The sequence below is a fragment of the Leptosomus discolor genome, chromosome Z, assembly GCF_034619465.1.
Source record: "Leptosomus discolor isolate bLepDis1 chromosome Z, bLepDis1.hap2, whole genome shotgun sequence".
NCBI classification, from domain to species: Eukaryota; Metazoa; Chordata; class Aves; order Leptosomiformes; family Leptosomidae; genus Leptosomus; species Leptosomus discolor.
The window spans coordinates 94,015,682-94,036,430 of NC_141419.1; the positions used below are offsets into that span (position 1 = coordinate 94,015,682).

General features: G+C 41.1%; 1 protein-coding gene across 1 annotated transcript in view; it reads left to right on the forward strand.

Moving 5' to 3' along the window:
• Positions 1–18,904, forward strand: part of ZNF532 (zinc finger protein 532) — a 45,434-nt gene extending 26,530 nt beyond the window's left edge. The window contains exons 5-9 of the mRNA XM_086478978.1: positions 3,655–3,817; positions 7,547–7,825; positions 14,565–14,677; positions 16,419–16,566; positions 18,253–18,904. Coding sequence (XP_086335104.1) covers positions 3,655–3,817; positions 7,547–7,825; positions 14,565–14,677; positions 16,419–16,566; positions 18,253–18,747 — 1,198 coding nt within the window. The 3' untranslated portion in view covers positions 18,748–18,904. The remainder of the gene's footprint in view (positions 1–3,654; positions 3,818–7,546; positions 7,826–14,564; positions 14,678–16,418; positions 16,567–18,252) is intronic.
• Positions 18,905–20,749: the final 1,845 nt, after the last annotated feature.

The following is a 20,749-nucleotide window of genomic DNA, read 5'->3' on the forward strand; positions in this document are numbered from 1 at the left end:
AGCAAGGCCAGCAAAAGGACACTAAGATGAATAAGGGACTGGAGCATCTCTCGTGTGAAGAGAAGCTGAGGGAGCTGGGACTGTTCACCCTGGAGAGGAGAAGGCTCAGGAGCTCATTGATGTGTGTGACTACCATATGGGAAGACATGAAGAAGAGAGAGACAGACTCTTCTCCGTGGTGCCCAGAGACAGGACAAGAGGCAATGGATGCAAACTGAAACACGTGAATTTCTACCTGAACAGAAGAAGTCACTTTTTTACTGTGAAGGTTGGTCAGCCACTGGAACGGGCTGCCCAGAGGCTGCAGAGTCTCGGTCTGTGGAGACGTTCAAAGCCCGACCAGACGCAATCCTGGGCAGCCTGCTCTGGGTCACCCTGCTAGCAGGGGTTGGACTGGATGACCTCAAGAGCTCCCTCCCAGCCTCAGCGATTCTGTAGTCTTCCGTTCTTTAGATACGGTAAGAATCTGAAGCATATAGTGGAACAGAGTTTGTTTGATAAATTTATATACTACAGGCCTGGAATCATTCCAGCCGAGATCACTGTCTAGTTCCACCACAGATGATAAAGCAGATTTTCTAATTTCTCATGTCTAATTTTGTTTGCAAGGTACGGTTCTAATGGAAATATACATCATGAAATAGTCAGATAATTATTTTTAATTCTGCCAGTCTTTATTTACATCTTGCTAACCTAGAGCAATGTGACTTTACTCATGTCTCTTTAGCACCTAGCCATGGGATCAGCTACTCAGCAACAGGCACCAAGATGCTGGGATTCTCTATGTTACCAGTGGTACGTGAGCAGTCAACCAGAAGGGTGAAAATCACCCTGCCAGGGACAAGGCTGTGATACAGTGCTGTGCCTCGGCTTGTTTGCCTGCTCAGTCATCAGGCTTGACGCGTCCTGGCTTTTGAACAAAATTGCTGATGGAGATGTGAGACAGTGTTACAAGAAGCACAACCTAAGGGACAGCAGAAAAATACTCAGTGCCCCAGGATGAGGGGATATGTGTGGTTAGTACCAGCTCTCTGGCTTCTAGCATTACAAGCAGATTCACTGCAGAACTGCAGCGAGTACTTTTCTGAGGAAACTCTGTTTTTTTTCGTTGGATGGAGTGAAGAGGGCTGACAGTAAAATCACCGCTTTCTGTCTACGCTACTGAGATGGAACCCAGACAGGGGAGCATGCTTAGATGCTCAGTAGCTCCGTGTGCCGTGGCCAAGGGAAATGATCCCTTGCATAGTGCGTCCTTTGGCTCTTTCTACCCTTAGAGCTTTAACAGTGCATCCCTCAGCGTGCCTGTAACAGCACTGTGCCTGGAGAAGGTTCGCATTCTCTTTGGTTCTGCCTGTGCTCAATCCAGCTGACCTGCTGCAGTGGTGAGGCACTGACTTCCTCCCCCCTGTTGTCTTTTACAGTCTTAGTTAAAATTATTAGTAGGATACATGGGTTTATATTGATGGGAGGTACATGAGGCAAAACTACATTTTAGGAGCAAGGGTTTCTTTCTTAACCTATAATTACCAAGAAGCATTTCCTATTTCTAGCAAGCTGTTTAACACCTTTCATACAGGAATTATCCAAGAAGTTAGGATTCTGATGGGGTATAGATCAATAATAATGTGGCAAACTAAAATACTTCTTTTGAATAATGTTTAATAGGCTTTTATGGACAGTGATGTGGGGGTCAGAGGATGGGGAGGGGGCACGCCATGCTCGCTAGGTGAAGCTAGCAGGTGTATTCTGCTGTGCCTGTGCAGGGTATGTGGCCCCTGCAGTGGGTTCGCCACGGAACAGAGTACAGGAGTGTGTAGGTCATCAGAGGGTGCTGTGTAATAATAGATTTATCTTGGCATATGTGAGAAACTAGGACCACTTGATATACCACAGAAGTGTTATTTTTCACAGTTAATATGGTTGTGTATTATTTTTCATTATTTCAAGTATTTGGAGTTGGTGAATGGCTTGGACATTGAAGCAGTGTCCCTGTTCTTGTCATCTCAAAACAGTGCAGAATGATCTTCAGAGCTCTTGAACGATGCACTATTGATGGTCATTGCTTATAGGGATATAGAAGGGACTTGGAACATTTATGTGCATAGTGAGAATATTTAGCATACTAGCAAGCAGAGTTTGTTGGTTTGGGTTTTTTTTTTAATGGAAAGTCATTCTTTAAGATGGAGCTCAAGCTCCAATTGATGGGATGAGGAAGACTGCTTTTGCAGAGGACGTGCCTATGATTGTGCTGGGCGCATGTTGTTGGGTTTCTTTGATTTTAGCTGAACTTTTTCTGAAGTACTGCCGCTAGTGGTGGCTGATGGGTTAGATTGCTCTCTCATCAGATGATTTATGGTGAATTTCTTCATTACTTTTCTTTCACATGTCATTTCCTTTCATTCATTTTCAAGTTAAAAAGAAGCTGGTATTTCTGAAAGAATGGAATTGTTTACTCTTTATGAACAGATACATTAAAGGGTTGCAGCTTGAATGGCTGGGCTTGTTATTCACCTGTGGTTGCCAGGGAAATCATTCTCAATACAGTCAAATATACAGATAAGCAAAAACAACCTAAGCATCAAGTGAATAATTAACTAGAGTGCACCTTAAACTATACTTTCATTATAAAATCATCAGCAAAATGAAACCAGCTTCAAACTATTGTCATGTCGCAGTTGTTGCAGCATTTAGATCAGAGGATTATGTTTCTGGTTTCCCTTTTTTTTTGTCTTTTGGGCAGACACTTGATGAGAATCTGCTAAAAATACAGCTATTTTCAGATTGTTTAATAATGTTCTTAGGATTTTGTGATACAGAATTTTGGCGATCATATGCATTTTCATGGAGTATGTTTTTAGTATCCAGTACTTACCTAGTTCTTTGTTAATTAGTATATCTATTTCTGATGGACTTTTGAAATTATATTAATAGATGCATTGCTTCAGCAGTTACACAGCTACTAAAACGTAAGTAGCTTCTGTTACAATTTTGATTGGAATATTGCCTATCAGAATGGGAGATCTAGGTGGCTAATTTCGAAAGTTGCATACACTCTGAGAGAGGAAGTTGTGGGTTTGGTGGTGTCTCTACATTGCTTCAATAGACAGATTCTTAACGGCTTATAATTGCAAAACAGGGAAATGCCATCCTGTGAAATTTCAGCTTCAGAGCGTTAACGGCATCTAGACTTGGCATTGAGGAGGTTCAAAGCCATGTACATTGCCAAAAATAACCTTATCTTGAAGTATGTTACCAATTACGGTTGAATCAAGCACTCCCTTAAAACATACTGCCTTTGCAACCTGAAACAGGTATATTGTCTTTTAGTTATAAGTGCGTTCAGAAACTGAAAACATTTGACTTTTGGAGTATCCTGAGCAGATGTTGGTGTTATGCATGTAACTGGCATATGTTGTTGTTTTCTGGCTTCTTGTTTGCACTTTTTAATAACACTTTTTTTCTGTTTTTTTCTGCTGCTCCCATATTTTGAAATGGGAGAATGTTTTGAATGTTTAATTTTAACTTTTTTCAGGCAGTGTGAAATGATTTAAACATGTCAGATCTTACCTCTGCTGAGAAAAAAAGTTAACATCGTGATTCTTGCAAATACATCATCAACATGACTGACATTGTTTGTTGTACTTCTGTTTTTAGAATAATATATAAATGCTCTATGTGTGACACTGTGTTTACTCTACAACCTTTGCTCTATCGCCACTTTGATCAGCACATTGAAAACCAGAAGGTGTCTGTTTTCAAGTGTCCAGACTGTTCTCTTCTGTATGCACAGAAACAGCTTATGATGGATCATATCAAGGTGTGTAGGCATCTTCTCTTGTTTCGTTTGTAGATACCATTTGTCATGCAATATATGCTGTGAGAAAATACTGTAAAAAGGCACAGAATAACAAGAAGACTGCTGAGAGAGATGTTAATAATTCCGTGAGAGTAATCTGTGAATAATGTTCTCAGGTGTTAAAATGTTATATTTTGTATGTTCTTCAGCTTGTCTGTGATGTAGTTACTAACTCAGTTTTTCTGTATGGGTAATGATTTTGATATACTAGGAATATCTCAGTGCATTGCATTCAATAGGTCATTTTATCAAAATAATAATGGGTAAGTGAAGCAAGTTAGTCCGATCCTAATAAGTATTGAGCCTTATTTACAATATTCTAAGTGTTACTCCACTTGTTAGGAGCTGAGAATGCTGAGTACATTACAACCTTTGATGTTCAGAATTCACCAGCAGGAACCGGTGTGTTTCTTGGATAGATGTAGAAGTTACTTGTGTGTGTGTGTTTACGTATGGACATAAACACATGCATGCTTTGAAAAAAAATTTGAAGTGTATTTTCTCGTAAATACTGTTATACCTGAAGAAGATTTATCCTTGCACATCATGAAGAATCAGCAGTCCCCTGGCTATAGTTTGTTAGCTGTGTATTTTAAATATGCTGGGTTACCTTGTTTTATATATACCAAATCTGTTAGCAGTGCTGAAATTTCTTATCCCTTATTGACATGATCTGGTGCCTACTGACAGTTGCAAGTAGTGACGCCATTGTGAAGTATTACAGTCCAGAATGGCAGCACTTAATTCAGTAGATTTCTCTTGCAGTGACACATAAAACTTAGTAGAACTTGTATACAGAGTAGTGGAAAATGGGACACCTTTCTTGTCTACTAAAACCATAATTTTTCATTTTAGTCTCAACTATGGCACTTGCAACTTCTGAAATCTCTGAAGTTGTGTTGAAAACAAGATCACAGGTCTTGAAAAAACAGGTGGTCTTAAAGCCAATCTTAAACTTGAGGATGAGGTAGGGAAGGGCTGACCCAAGACGTTCAGAAATACGAGGACTGGATATTTTCTTTGTTTCTAAACTAGTTTATGTCAACTGTAAGAATCATCTTACATTTATGCCGAGTATCTTACATGGTCCTCTCGTGCAGAAATGTGAAACCCTATTTTCTGTTTCCTTTGATCTACTTGTATTGCTTCTTTTTTTTTGACTAAATAGGCAAATTCCATATGTTGCAGTGTATGTCTTACTTATGTCATTAGTTCTTCTTGACTTGAGCATTATTGTAAAAGTATTGTTACATCTCTACGTAACTACTTCTTTAAGACCTGAAAACAACTGTTTTGGGAGTATGATCTCACTGTAGTTGGGGCCAGAAGCTATTCCTACATAAACCAGGGTTGCTCAGCATCTCTCATTATAAAGTTATTCTCAGTTACTTGAGATTTGGGCACTCTTTAACTCTTTTGGCTTTAATGTTCCATGCCAGTGTTCATACTTCCAACCAGTGGGTTGTGGGTTTTTTAGCTTGTTTCACTATAAATGATTTCAGACATTTTTGAGAATAAAATCGAAGGATTAGAACATTCACGTGCAGTAACAGTATTACTGCTTTTATTCAGGATTGCTAGTGCTTTTACATTTAGAATGTGTGTATAGTAGTAGGGACAGCAGCAGAAAAGCATAAATTTGACTTCAGTTAAGGGGGAATGAAAAAACAGTAACAGGGTATAGATAAAAACAGAAAAGGACTCAAAGGGAGGACGAGTGCCAGACAAGGGCTGAGCTCAGCCCAGCTGTGCAAAAAGTAATTGTTTGGTATGGCTAGACATAAACCACCAAGGCAGAGAAGACCTGGATGAAAGTAGAACAGAAAGGGGTAGAAAGAAGCTCAGGAGGAGGTTGTCTGAAGCTACAAAAAATAGCCTAGAATAATTCCTGCTGATGTGAATGTTTCTTGTGGGCCAAATGTATGTCGCATTTTCCTGTAACACTCGCTACAGGGGAACTCCTGACAGCCAGTGAGGACAGGCAGTGGAGGTCTGGGCTAGAGCTGTAATACTCCCATTCTGCTGGTGGTATGTGCTGTCATCGCTGGGACTCCATGTTAAGCTTTAATACTTTCTGTTTATTGTCAAATAAGAAATTAAACTCCAAGTATTGTATTTAAAAGAAATTTAGAGAGTTGAGCACTAACATTTTACATGCTGCCAAGTTAAGCTGCAATGGAATCCCCAGGCCAGTCTTTGGTTGCCTGAAAGTATAGGAACCTCCTTCCCCCTGCCCCGTGCTTCTCTCCTGGTACAATGGGATACTAAAGGCAGCCTCCTCCTTTACTGCACAACTTCAGGTTGTTAGAGCCAGCCCGTTGGTCCTGTGCACTTTGCTTTTTAGTGACGTTTTAGTTTTATAAATTACTGCCTTTTCTTCTATTTAACAACTGTTGAATAGAAGAACAGGTTCTACAGATCAGGTTGATATTTGCTGTCCAGCCAGCGGGTAGTCCCAAGAGCCGTGGGATTTACAAAAGAACTTGATACTGGAGTATCAGATTTGTATTCTCACATTCTTAGAATCAGGGATGTATTGAATGTTTTTTTGTTTCTGAGGTTACCTGTAGGAAAAATAATTCTGTTTGGGATGGCTAAACATATCATCCAGGAGAGTTATAATAGATCAGTAGATGAGATGACAAGAACACTGTCTGTGTAAAGGGGAAGTCTTTTAGATGTGAAAGAGATCTTGATAGTGGATCAATGTTCAACAGTATGCTAAGTCTGGGCTTCAGTCACCTTTGTGGGCCCAGAACCCTGCTGACTTATTCCTGCTGTGTCCATGTTCATATGTGAAACTCGGACACAGCTGAAGCCCAGGTCTTCCCAGACTCGTTGTCTGTCGTACTGGCGTATGACCCTGGCTCCAGAAATTGGGGAGGGAGGAGGTGGAAGAGATCTTCTGTTCTTCCTGATCGTTTACTTAAAATCTAGAAATAAATCAGTGAGGAGTGATCACTACCTAAGAGCTGCAGGGTGCCTGAGAACAGCTTGTTAGATGCCTCTTAGCTGTCCCCTGGTCTTGGGGACCCTGTCAGCCCTGCACACCTTCGATTCTAAGGCCTGTTAGCAATGTAGCCCTAAGTTAGGGTGCTTGTAACCTGCACATGGAGTAAGACGGCTTCACTCAGCCTCAACATAAACTGTTAATATATCCTAATGATACAGTTGCCTGATCTTCCCAGGGTTGCCTTTTCTTGTCTTATTTACCAATTTGCCAAGTCAAAATTTGTCAGTAAAAACCTCTTCGTCTTGGAAATCTCTAGTCACATAGTTTGAAATGACGATGCTCAATTAGTATGTTAGGTAAGTAAAGCAAGAAATTAAACTGAACAGGAAATAGTTCTTGAGCCCTTTTTTCCTCCCTATTAAACAGCAATTTAAACTTAACCTACAAAGTCTTTTTCTTTTCTTTTTTTTTTTTTTAATTGGTGAAAATATCTAGCCACTGGAGAAAACTTCTCTTTAGCTATGGTTGGCGTCTCTTAGTGTTGTTGCCTAGTTTCTTTTTATGCTAAGCCTTGCCTGTACTTAATCATGTTTCTTTAAGTTAAAAGCACAATCTGATAGTGGTATGACAAAGAAATAAATGAAGACTTTTGGTTCAGAGGGTCTTTGCATTTTGTCGATACAACTGCATACATTTATTTTAGTTTTGTACTTTTTTTTTCCTCTCTTTTATTGTAGTCTATGCATGGAACTTTGAAAAGCATTGAGGGGCCACCAAACCTGGGGATAAATCTGCCTCTCAGTACTAAACCCACAACTCAGAACTCAGCCAGTCACAACAAAGAGGACACAAAATCTATCAACGGAACAGAAAAGCTGGAGAAGAAATCTCCTTCTCCCATAAAGAAAGCAGAACCTAAAAAAGTGGCTAATCCTGGCTGGACGTGTTGGGAGTGTGATAGGCTCTTCACTCAGAGAGACGTTTACATCTCTCACATGAGGAAAGAACATGGAAAGGTAAATAAATAATATTTAATTACAAAAAAGTGAATTAAACCTGAAATATGAAGTAATTTTTTTCCAAATTCAGTTTTGTTTTTGCAAGTAATTCCTTTAAGTTCCATCATTATTCTTCTCTGTTCTTATGTATGTTTCATCTTTCTCTCTTTGGCTGCTTAGTTTTTGTAATTTTTTACATAGTTCTACTCAGAAAATCCACATGCCCTCACTTAATTGTGGACTTGTTCATCCAGTACCAAAATTTCTTCAAGGCAGAAAGAGTGAAAGATGTTCCAGAATTTCATCCAAGTCATATGATGTGATCCAGGTTCTTATTTCTTTCTTTGTGCCTTCTGCATTCTCTCTCTCTTGAAAGTTCATTAACTGTTAGACGCGGGGCATGGAGGCTTGTTTTATCAGACAATGAGTGCCAAACAGCATTTCGTTGTAAAGGTAGACTCGCTCTAAGGTCGAGCCATTGCTCTAATCTTGCACTTGTAGGTTCAGCCAACAAGTCAGCTGAACTGAACAAGTTGAATTTTGTATTTAAAGCAGTTGGATTTGAGATAGCTTGCTTAAAAAGTGGAATATGGGCATGCTGTATTCTCAAGTCAGTAGAAAGAGAGCTTGATGTCCTTGCCGCATCCCGTAGCTTTTCCAGTTAAATTACATTAAAAAGACTGGCAGGTGGGCAGTAGCAAAGCTGATCCTGGGTGGACCCTTCTTAGCTGTGTTTGAGACAGACTGTCGTGAGCTCCAGCCTGATGCTGGCACAGTGGTCGTCTGCTCTCCAGTCCTGTCCTTCGCTGTATGCTAGTGAAAATGGTCTCTTTCCTCAGCGGGGAGGCAGGGAATTAAACTAATGTACTATGCTGCCCTGCAGAAAAGCAGAACTAGAAGGGATAACAGACTTATTTTGTCTTAAGTGGGGAAGAACCATCCTGACTGAAAATCTGTAGGTTTCAGGGTGTTAATACGCTAGGATAGATGATAGTGCATTTCCAGAGGTTTCTGTCTCCCTTCAAATTGCAGTGCTTATCTCTAAAGCTGTTGTGCAAATTATTTTATTATGTTTATAAACGTTTTATGAAAAAGCTGAAAATGCCAAACTGCTGAGTGTTATCTCTGATTTTCTTATGACAACTTCAGGCAAATAGCACCCAAGCCTGACTGACAGGAGTCTGTTTCCATGTTTCTCCTTGCCTGCAGTAACTCCCACTCCCTTCATTCAGCCTTCCTGCTGTGGAATCCTGTAGCTGCATTGCCAGTCCCCCTTGGAACGAACCACTAAGGAGTACGATTCACAGAACTGCATTTTCTTTTTCCTGGTTCTTTTACAGCTTGAGGGCATGAAAAGTAGACAAACAGCAGAGATCATATGGTCTCCATTTCATTTCTTGTTGCTTTAAAAGCCCATTTTTGCATTTCTGGCCATTGAAGTCACTGAGGAACTGTTAATTGCTTCAGTTTCAAGCCTAGCAGGTATATTCCTGACACTTCTGCTAGGTAGTGTCTATAAAGAAAATGTGTTGCAGTCCCCATGGCATGCCTATGCACTGAATAGTTCTTTCTTATCCTCTAACGCTTCTACAATCATAGTTTAATTTTCTGTCAAAATCAGTCTCTGATCCACTTTGTTTTGCCTGTTAGTCCAAATATTAATTCATCAGTGCTTTTACCAGCAAACAGAAATCAGTTTAAGACCAGGTGCATTCTACATTGAAAGAAACCAACACAACCTCCCTGTGGAACTGCACTTAGAGTGAGCTAAGGAATGGTACCCAGTCTGGTCACACCTTCAGCAGAGTGGCAGAAGGCATATAAAACAACACTTTGATAAAGCTTTCTAAATACTAGCTTTAAATATATATCTTCTGATCTCTCGTGTTTAACAAGAATGTGCGGTGTTACCTCAAGAAGTGCCCTTATTTATGAAATATTAGATAATGGTTTCACTCAAGTACTGGCCTAAAGTTAGGCCTGTTTCATTGCTTACATTTATGTGATATTTTAATCCCTATTCAAGCAGTCAAATAACACAGGAGGCATACATATATATATATATATACACACACATTTTTTTAAATGAACAGAGATACAATTCCGTGTCTTTCAGAAATGGGTGATACAGACCAGTTGCAACATTCTTTCCAGAACTCTCGAAATTTTCAGAAATTGTTAGCTTTCAAAATCAGTATATTCAAAAACTAAACTTTTCTGGATACATTTTATTGTAGAGAGACTAGAAATGAGTGTAAGATTACCAAGCATGTGATATGGGTCTAATAAGTAATGGAATTAATTTATAGTCTGTTTTTCTTAAGAGTGATAGGTGTGGGTTAAATGCTCTAAAACGATCTATACAGAATGTTTGTAAAAAAACTTCAATTAAGCAATTAATGAGCTATTCACAAAGTCCATTGTCATGTAAGGTATTGAAAAATAATTAGTTTCAAACTTCTGATTGGTGCTTTTGCAGGAGCAGAGTGAAAGTCTGGAGCTGTAACCTTTCTTAGCTATCCCAGGCTGGATTATTCAAAGGTATTCATAGAAGAGGTATTGCCATGTATATCCTCTTTGGACAGGTTATTGAGTTTCCGGACCTTATTGGAAAATGTCTACACAGGCAGATTCACATTTTCTGTATCCTATTCCTGAGCTGGTTGAAGTTAAGCAAGCTGTAGGGTAGGAGAATTTGTCGCCACCTTGGTGTCACACTCTGCCTGATCTCAAAAGTGCTGTTTTAAAAAAATATAAGATGTTATTAGCCCAGACAACGAGTGGTTGTAACAAGTCCATGCAACTTCTGGCTACAAACTGGATCATGTATGTCTGCACTCAGCCAGGCAGACATATGCTGAGCTTCCTAGGACTTGTGTGTGAGTGTGTTTCTGTGAAAGGACAGATGTTTTCTGAGCAGGAATTGCTTTACCCATTCCAGCTTGCTGTGCATCTAATGGACATCCTCTTTCTTCCTGTGAAGACAAGATGCTGTACAACAGGTCCTGCTGCACCTAATTACAGAACTAATTTTTTAGCTCTTTTGGTTTTGGCTGCCATTGCAGAAACTAATGCATCCAAAATCCTATTTGGGTTTCTATCCAGAATGTTCCCAACAAATACAGAACGTATGTGGTATCCTGTGTGGTTACCCCAGGTAGTGCCCCTGGCCCTCTGGGAGGGACTGGGTCCTGCTGAGCACAGTCCTGCTATTTTCTAAGTGCTTGATGCATCTGTGCTGTGCAGTGGCCTCAGCAAAGGTACGTGGGCTGCCTTGGTTGAGGTTGCGTGTTAGTATGGCACAGTGCAGAGATGTTTCCTGATAGAAGCCCGAATATGACTTCACATTTTATTTTATTTTATAAATTCTTCCCAGAGCATTGCCTTCATAGGTATGCTGCAAAACCATACTGCAAAATGTATTGATTAATGCATTAGCGTTAATGAGTATGCTCTGTGTGTACACACTGTCGGGTTTTCACCTTTAACAACTTAAGAGCGAAACACATCGATTTCCTTTTATTTTAATTGGCCTTTGAACGTGAAGAGGAAGTCCAGGTTGAACTGTACTGTGCCTCTAACAGCATTATGTTGACTAGCCCCAATAAAATTACCATATCATGTTTCCTAATGGGCTGCTTCACATTTGCACGAGCGACCTTTCAGAACTGCTTTTCTTTCCTTCCCCCACACTCCATGGGATTTTGATCTTGATAGCAAAAGGTCTCTCATCTCACTGTAACAGCTCTTGCTCCTTTAGCCATTCCAGACATCAGTGTTTCTTCGTGTACAAATTTTCCACTGTTCACTCCAAACTTTGCGGTAAATGATAATTTTCAGTAATGACATCACCTCTGCAGATCTCCACTGACTTGTTCGTAGCTGTTTCTGAGCAGTGTAGCCATTAAGGAGAAAACAAACGTCAAGTTCAGCTCTCCAAGCAGAAATATAAGGTGGACGTTTTTCAGTTTCTTAAGCATTTCTGTATGGCTTGAGCCTGTTAGTATTCAGAATTGAGAATTCTTTTTTTAAAAAAAATTATTAATAATATTAGGCACCAGAGGATGACTCATACCATATTAAAATGCCCGTGTGGGTTATTGTGCGTCTCCATTGTTTAGGAATTTGTGACTTCCTCAGAGGGTGAGAATAAGTGAGCCTAACCCTTTACATTATTCTATGAAGAAAACCTTTGCTATCGAGTGTTTTGGAACATCAGAACAGATCTGGGTGGATTCTCCAGAAGAGTCAAGAAGGGTCCAAGTTCAAGCATTGATCCAAGTCTTTTGCTCAGTGGCCTCAGTTGGAGTAGCAGAATAAAATCATGGGATTTGGTTTTTTTCGATTTCCCAACAAATGCAGGAAAGAGAATGTTACTGACACCGTGAAGGAAACTGTGATTGCTGCTGAGCAGGAAAAAGAAGTCCAAGGAATGTGATTTTCCTTCTAGATACTTGACTGATGGTACGAGACCGTTTGTTGCTTCACTTTTACCTGACTAGCAGGCACGAGCCCAGCCTCAGACTGGAACACTGGAAATCTGGGTCCACGCAATCTGGATTTCTTTTGGGAGGTTCCAATAAAATCCATTTCTTCTTCAGACCCAGGACACCTTGGTTGTGGCAGGAATCATTATAGTGAATGGAAAGTGTGGGATCCTGACCCTGGCTAGATTGTTGAAAAGTAAACTGAAAAAGTAATCTGGAAAGGGCTGCAGTTAGATTTGTTTGATCAGTGTTTGGATTTAATTTCCAAGATGTTTTGATTTCCTTGTTACTGCCAAAACAGCAAAAATTACAGATATGAACAACCTAGTTACCTGTGAAAGGAAGCAGGAAATCTCACTGGGAATATTTCCATTTCCTTACTACAGCTACTCTGATTGGTAAGACATGCCATTTGAACTGATTTGTAGGACTGATGGAATTTAAGGGACAGGACCATGTCATTCATTCCTGGGGCTTGTATAGTCCTGTAACGGGTTTGTGTGGCAAGGTTTTGGTACCAGGGCATTGTAGGGGTGGCTTCTGTATGAAGTTGCTAGAAGTCTCCCCTATGTCAGATATAGCCAATGCCAGCCGGCTTTAAGACGGACCCACCGCTGTCCAAGGCCGAGCCCATCAGCCACAGCGTTTTTCGCCTCTGTGATAACGTATTGAAGAGAGTGAAAAAGTTGTTGCGCAGCAGGAATTGCAGCGAGTGAGAGGAGTGAGAATATGGGAGAGGAACATCCTGCAGACACCAAGGTCAGTGAAGAAGGGGAGGAGGAGATGCTCCAGGCGCCGGAGCAGCAATTCCCCTGCGGCCTGTGGTGAAGACCACGGTGAGGCAGGCTGTCCCCCTGCAGCCCGTGGGCGGTGGAGCAGATGACTGCCTACACCCCGTGGAGGGCCCCCATGCCGGAGTAGGTGGGTGCCTGAAGGAGGCTGTGACCCCGTGGGAAGCCTGCACCGGAGCAGGCTCCTGGCAGGACCTGTGGCCCGTGGAGAGAGAGAAGCCCACGCTGGAGCAGGTTTGCTGCTGGTGACCCCGTGAGGGGGCTCACGCTGGAGCAGTCGGTTCCTGAAGGACAGCACCCCATGGAGGAGACCCGTGTTGGAGCGGTTCATGAAGAACTGAACCCATGGGAAGACTCATGCTGGAGAAGTCATGGAGGACTTTCTCCCGTGATGGGGACCCCACATTGGAGCAGGGGAAGTGTGTGAGGAGCCCTCCCCTTGAGGAGGAAGGAGCGGCAGGAACAACAGTGATGAACTGACCACAACCCCTGTTCTCTTGTTTCCCCCCTGTGCCACTCAGGGAGCAGGGAGGAGGGAGAGAAGGGAGGGGTGGGGGGAAGGTGTTTTAAGATGTGGTTTTATTTCTCATTACTCCTGTCTGTGTTAATTGGTAATAAATTTCATTTTCCTGAAGTCGAGTCTGTTTTGCCTGTGACAGTAAATGTTGAGTGACCTCCCTGTCCTTATCTCAATCCCACAAGCCTGTTATTTTTTTTCCTCTTCTGTGTCCAGTTGAGGAGGAGGAGTGATAGAGTGGCTTTGGTGGGCACCTGGCATCTCGCCGGCGTCAGCCCACTGCAAGTCCGCAGTTTGGGAGATGGTGTTTCTTCAGGTACTAGAGCTCCTGTGGCCATGTTCAGCTGGAATGACATAGATGGGGTCCACTCCATCCTTTCCAGCTTCCTTCCTTTTCTTTCTTCTTCCACTTAGCAAACTGTAATATATAACACGTGGATTTCCCCAAACAGATGTCCCTACAGTTGGCATCAGACCATAGCTCTCATTTCTTCATGACTTTTCTGCACCCGTGTCAGTGTCCATGATGTTTTGCTTTGGTCCTTATTACGTGCTCTTCGCCCCTCCTTGTACGTGACTGGTGAGCTCGCTCAATCAGCAGCAGCAGGGGTGGTTTGGTGATAGTGAGAGCAAATCTCTGACCATACTGCCCTGACTGATCCAGAAATAATCCACTGATCTTTCTTGCATCTTTGGTGGAAGAATTCACTTCATCCACAGTGTGTGACACCAGTTTACAACTGGTGGTAGATATGTGTGTGTAACTCACGCTGGCCACACTGCTTTGGAAGAGGTCCAGGTCCTCTGACTTCTGCAGTGTTGCTGTAGGAGTGGTGTGTACTTGCAATACAGTGCCAAACACTGGTAAGTGATGTTTCTTTCCTGTTATGAGAAGGTTTGACACATGCACTACTTTTACTGAGCTTTCTTAATTAATGCCTTTTTCTTCTTTTTTTTTAAAGCAAATGAAGAAACACCCATGTCGACAATGTGACAAATCTTTCAGTTCATCCCATAGTTTGTGTCGTCACAATCGTATCAAGCACAAAGGCATTAGGAAGGTGTATACATGCTCGTAAGTAGAACTTTGGTTTATTTAGAAACAGAGTATAAACCAACAAAAAACTTTGTTAGTTGAATTTCTTTTCTTGATTGTATAAAAGCTAGTGTCCCGTTCGTTCAAATGAATCCGTTATTCAGATACATAGACAGGGCAAACTGTTTTGGCTATCCTGCATGCATAAAACATAGCAGGCTGCTGAAAATGCACGTACATAAAGTCTGCTGTCTTTCAGGGGCTTTGGCAAGCAAATCTGAAAGTTCACTGAGCCGAGACTTGGCGTGGCTGGTAGTTCTACAGTGGTGAACTTGGTTTTCAGTAGTCTTTCAAATGCATAAACCACTCTTATTCGTAGGGGTTTTCTCATACATGAGACAGTGTCCAATGTCTAAAAATCCTTAGTGATGTTGAAGTGGCTGGAGAGTCGATACATAATTCAATAGAAAAATCCATGTCAAACAGATAAGATCTATAATACAAACTTCCTGTTGTACCTCTCCACTCATGGTTTTGTATGTAGTTGCATGCTGTGAGCCGAGTTTGAAGGTCTGAAAAGGAAGCTGCGAGCTGCAGCCGTTCTCTGTGGCTGAGAACTTACAGTCCTTTCTCTGCCTAGTATGATCTTTGCTTTGGGATGGACAGCATAAAGCCCAGTGGTGTGGAGACTCCCATGCAGGGCATAGCATTCCAACAAAGTGCTTGCTTCCTGACCTCCCGTCTCCCTGCACCGTGGTTGCTGACACAACCCATGCATCAGATTCTTTCTAATACGCCTAATATCTAATACACCTAATAATCTAATACATCTGATTCATTTGTACTTCAGCCTGCATGAGCTGGCTAGCCTAGACACTGTTTCTCTTGGTATATGACAAGTAGTAAGTGCCTGGTTTCTGCATACCCCTTGAGCAGAAAGCTTCTTGTGTTTCTGTCTTTTCATTTCAGAATGCCTACAGTACTGTCTATTTTTCTTTTTTTTTTTTTTTTTGATAAAGTTAAATGAAACAGCATTTTAAAAGCTAAAACCATAGGAGAGAGACTTGGAAAGGGAGAATTGTGGTTTAAGCTCTCCCCTGCAGTTCTTGTTTGGCCATCCCTCCTAGGAACACCTGTACATACGTTACAACATTGGAGCTCTGGAGAAATACCCTTACCAAAGCACGAGAGGTTTAGAAGTGATGCAGTGGTCCTGTGTGGGAGAGCAAAGTGCAGATTGTGAAAGACAACTTTGTCCTGCTGGTTAGTTTGAGGTTGGAAAGGGAGCTGAGAAGGAATTACTAGTTCCAAGGAGATAAAATATTTGGCTTCGAATGCAGTCTGAAGTGGCATTTGGAGCTAGCATTCATCCTACATGGAAGGTGATCGCTTTCCCTATGAAATTCAAATTGAGGAGAACTTGAGGAAGTGTCTAATAAAATGGACAGTTTGGTGATGTTAGCAGAAGTCCAAGAAACAAAGACGGATGCTCCCAGGTTTTATTTTGACTCACACTTTATACTGTTCTGGATATTATTTTCAGAGAACTTTTAATTTACTCTGAATATAAATTGCTCAAACATTTCTATTTTTATTTTGTAATTATGCTCACTTTCTTAATACTTACCTGTGCAATTGATTGGAAAAACATTGTCGCTGTTTTCAAGAGATTGTACTCTGGTCTGTATTTATTACTAGTCCTGTTTATATTCTTTACAGTACTACAGCTTTGATAAGCATGACCTTTGAGTCTGTGCATGTCTGCTTTGTGTTTATGTAGGCACTGCCCAGATTCAAGACGTACTTTTACCAAGCGGTTGATGTTGGAAAAACATATTCAGTTGATGCATGGCATTAAAGACCCTGATGTGAAAGAGATGACTGAATCAACCAATATGGAAGAAAGGGAAGTAAAAGAAGACACAAAGGTAATCACTTAGAAGATTCATTCAGTCACTGAGAGTGAATTTTTTGTGGGTATACATTCAGGATCTTTAAATGGATGCAAGTATTTTGATTCCGTAAATGTCTGATTTTCTGTGGAGCCCAAAAAATCTCTCAAAGGTTTCTGCAACAAATACTGTCATGCTTGAACTAGAATGCATTTTTGGAAAGACTTCCTGTTTGGTTTGATCACTGAATGATGGAGAGTGTAACTTACCCCTTGGCGGTTTAAGAGCACCTTTCAAAACCTCTGCAATCAAGTCCTTAGTCCTCTCATAGCTGTAGAAGGGCTACAGGTTACATAGAAGCAATGTGACCTTCTTCCAAATACCCAACCTTGAGCTTATCAGACACAAATTTGCAGTGAAACAGCTTTCAGTTGGATGATTGAAATCGAGCAGGATCACCTGCTGTACGTGGCCTCACCGTGAGCACTGCGTGCCCTGCTGGACCCCACCGCTTAAGAATGGTGTGAAGGCCCTCGAGTGTGTCCAGAGAGGGGCAACGAAGCTGGCGAAGGGCTGGAGGGCATGTCCTGTGAGGAGCGGCTGAGCGCTCTGGGCCGTCTCCTCTGGAGAGGAGGAGGCTGAGGGGCGACCTCGTTGGTCTCTGCAGCTTCCTGAGGAGGGGACGTGGAGAGGGAGGCGCTGAGCTCTTCTCCCGGGATCCAGGGACAGGACGCCTGGGAAGGGCTCAGAGCTGCGCCAGGGCAGGTTCAGGCCCTTAACAACGTGCTGTGACTTTGTCAGCCCTGGGGGGGTCAGGCAGTTGGGCTGGGTGATCGCTGTGGGACCTTCCAGCTGCCCTATGCTATTCTAGTCTTCTGTTGATAATGAGTGTCAGGAGGAAAGCACAAATAAGATGACGGCGCTGTTCAGACTTGTTACATGCAGCCGTCAACAGCATTTTTTAAGTATTCTGGGCTCTATATGATAAAGAATTTCACCTGTGATGGCATATCCAAAGCTGACAGCAGAGACACAAACATAATCTGTTTTTAAAAGGTATTGTTGTCTTTTACGTGGCTCTCTTTCAGCCCACCGTATTATCTTCTTATTTAAGTGTTGAAAATATGGCAGCTGTATACGTTGTCTTCATAAACATCACGGAGCATGACTGAGCCACATTGGATGCAGAGGATTCTTGAGGAACGTTCGTGTCAGAAGAATAACAAGAATATAAAAAAAATACCAGTTTAATTAGTTTAAAAAACAGTACATGTTGATTCATCCTTTGGCAATATGTTAATTTGGGTACTAGCAAGCAGAAGATAATCTGTCAAGTAAAATGTCAGTCATGAAATAGTATTAAGTAATTAAAATGGAGTTCCAGAAGGTAGTGCTGTAAAGTTCCTAGGCTGATACTCTACATTCTGTACGCAGTTGAAGTCACACTGGCAAATATTTATTCAAGTTTATATGGTGTATTAGACACTCTAGCTCTGTCAGAGCTGACAAAACAAATTTTATGTGCAATTTATAGCAAAGAAATCCCCTAGTTTTCCAACATGTACAACATATACTTGCTTGTATTATTTCAGATACTGTGTTTATCAAAGTTGTACCGGAATCTAACAAAGGAAAGCTTTTCAAGTTTGCAAGTCACAACTAGTTATGAAAAGAACTGTGTGTTTATGCTTACGTGATGTACTGTTTATGGCTTTTGTTTAGGTTCCTAGTCCGAAGCGTAAACTGGAAGAACCCGTGCTGGAGTTCAGGCCTCCTCGAGGTGCAATCACTCAGCCATTGAAGAAGCTAAAGATAAATGTTTTCAAAGTTCACAAGTGTGCTGTTTGTGGCTTTACAACAGAAAACCTTCTCCAGTTTCATGAACATATTCCTCAGCATAAATCGGATGGCTCTTCGTACCAGTGCAGGGAGTGTGGACTCTGCTACACATCTCACGTGTCCCTCTCCAGACATCTCTTCATTGTGCATAAGCTGAAGGAACCTCAGCCAGTATCAAAACAAAATGGATCTGGGGAGGATAATCAGCAAGAAAATAAACCCAATCACGAGGATGACTCGTCTGACAGTACAGCATCGGACAGAAGATGCAAAGTATGTGCAAAGACTTTTGAAACTGAAGCGGCCTTAAACACTCACATGAGAACACATGGCATGGCCTTCATTAAGTCAAAAAGAATGAGTTCAGCTGAGAAGTGATCAGGTTATTTGGGACGCAGAAATCTCTCTCCACATTGGAATACTAATGACATTTTTGCTACAGAAAGCTCAAGGTATAATAGTGTTAACAGTACTGTTCAGGCTGTTGCAATATATTCTGCATAAAAGTGTCCCCTTCACCTCATTGTCTATACCCTCAAAACCATTGACACAGTATTTCAGTTGAAAAGAGTTTGTATATATTTAAGCTAATAACTTTTATACTCTTTGTTATGTGTTTGTATTGGTATCTAGTGGAAAATTTGGGTTTTTCTGTTTTGTTTCTGGTTTTATCTAGTAAGTTTCTTTAAAGCAGAGTTCTGAATGCTGGGGCAGTTCCTTAGGTTCTCTTAAACTGTTCGTATTTGAATGCTTCTGAAAGAAGGTTTAGCTAATGGAAGTGCGTCAGAAGGCAGTGGTTGGGGGGGAGTGAGGAGGGGAAGATTTTAAATTCTAAGAACTTGTGCTTCTAAATGTCTAAGGAAGCTTTTCAACTTTCTCTTAAAAATGTATATTAAAAAAAAAAAGCAGTACCACTGCATGTGTAAAATGCAGTGCTGATTTTAGGTGGCAACACCACAGAACAGGTGCTGACCCCCTAGAATGATAAAGTACTTTTGAAAAGTATAATTGCACAACTCTCTGTATCATGAAGTGATTTTTTTTTTTTTTTTTTAGGCCATCAGGTGCTTGTGGTCAAAGCTCAAATTGTTACAAAAGGGCTGGACTGCTCTGGATTTAACAAATAAGATGTAATTAGAGGAATAGGTTTATAATGACGATGTTTTTTGTCATGTAATTTATTAAACATTATACAGAAGTGAGTACACAGCATTATGTATTTTCCTTTATTTCTGGTTACTGAAAGAAAATAGTTAACCCTTGCTACAGGGGCTGGTATTTCCCAGCTCTGTACGCTAATGCCAAATGTTCTGGTGCTCAGTGTCATGTACAACCACAGCTATCAAGAAGTGAACACACCAGCCTACGTCAGTGTAACTGGGCTTTCAGCTTTAGCACAGACCACGTGAAGCTCGTTCAGCCATTTCAGACACGTACCTGATACCGCTAGTTACGCTGTCACGAGGTACAGAAAGGTACCGTACTGTCCCTTTCATATATAGTTCTCTGTGAGAGTTATATTTTTGGTTTGGTTTTGCATTTTATACCTTGTATGTATCCCTAAAAAAAAATTTTGTACTTTTTTTTAAAACAAATTGTGTATATATAGATAGCTGCATGCTATACAGTAGTAATTGTTCGGTTCCTTAAAAGTCTTGCTGCTGTCAGATGTTACTATACACTATGTCCATTACAACTGTATTAAACACATTTCATATGTAAATAAATGTGGAGCATTTTGCCCCTAAAGATTTGTGAGATTCTGTTATTTATCATTAAATTTTAACAGTTTGAAAAATGGAAGTGTTTGAAAAAATACAGATCCTTCTTAGCCACCCGTGTAAAACTTCTTAATCACTCTGGAAATTGTGCATCAGATACATAAGTTCTGCTTTCTCCCTTCATCCTCATTCTTAATTTGCTTCGTTGGTAAATGCTTGTTATCCCATTTATATTACTCGCATATTGAGTGGTTATGAGGTACTTCTCCACCCTAAACCATACACCTGGCGTCGCAGGGTCTTCGTGTGTAATGTACACTGGCCGTCACTGCCCTTTCCATTAAGTGTATACCTCTTGAACACTTGTTTGTTGATGTGCACTGTCAACTGTACAACAAATGAGTTATCACTATGCAGAATGGTGTTTTGTATACAGTGAACAGATAATAAAAGTTACATTTTCACAGCCAGTATTAACACTTACGTTTATTTTCCCTTTTCACTGTCTTGAAACCTGCAAGGGATGCCGCGAACTCATAACTTACATCAGGGTTGGTGCTGCCAAAACACTGAAAGTTACTGACCAGTCATCTGAAAGCTGTTGGGCACGGTGTGGAATTGCCCTGTGGTCACAGCCCACTCCCCAGGTCAGAGGTAAC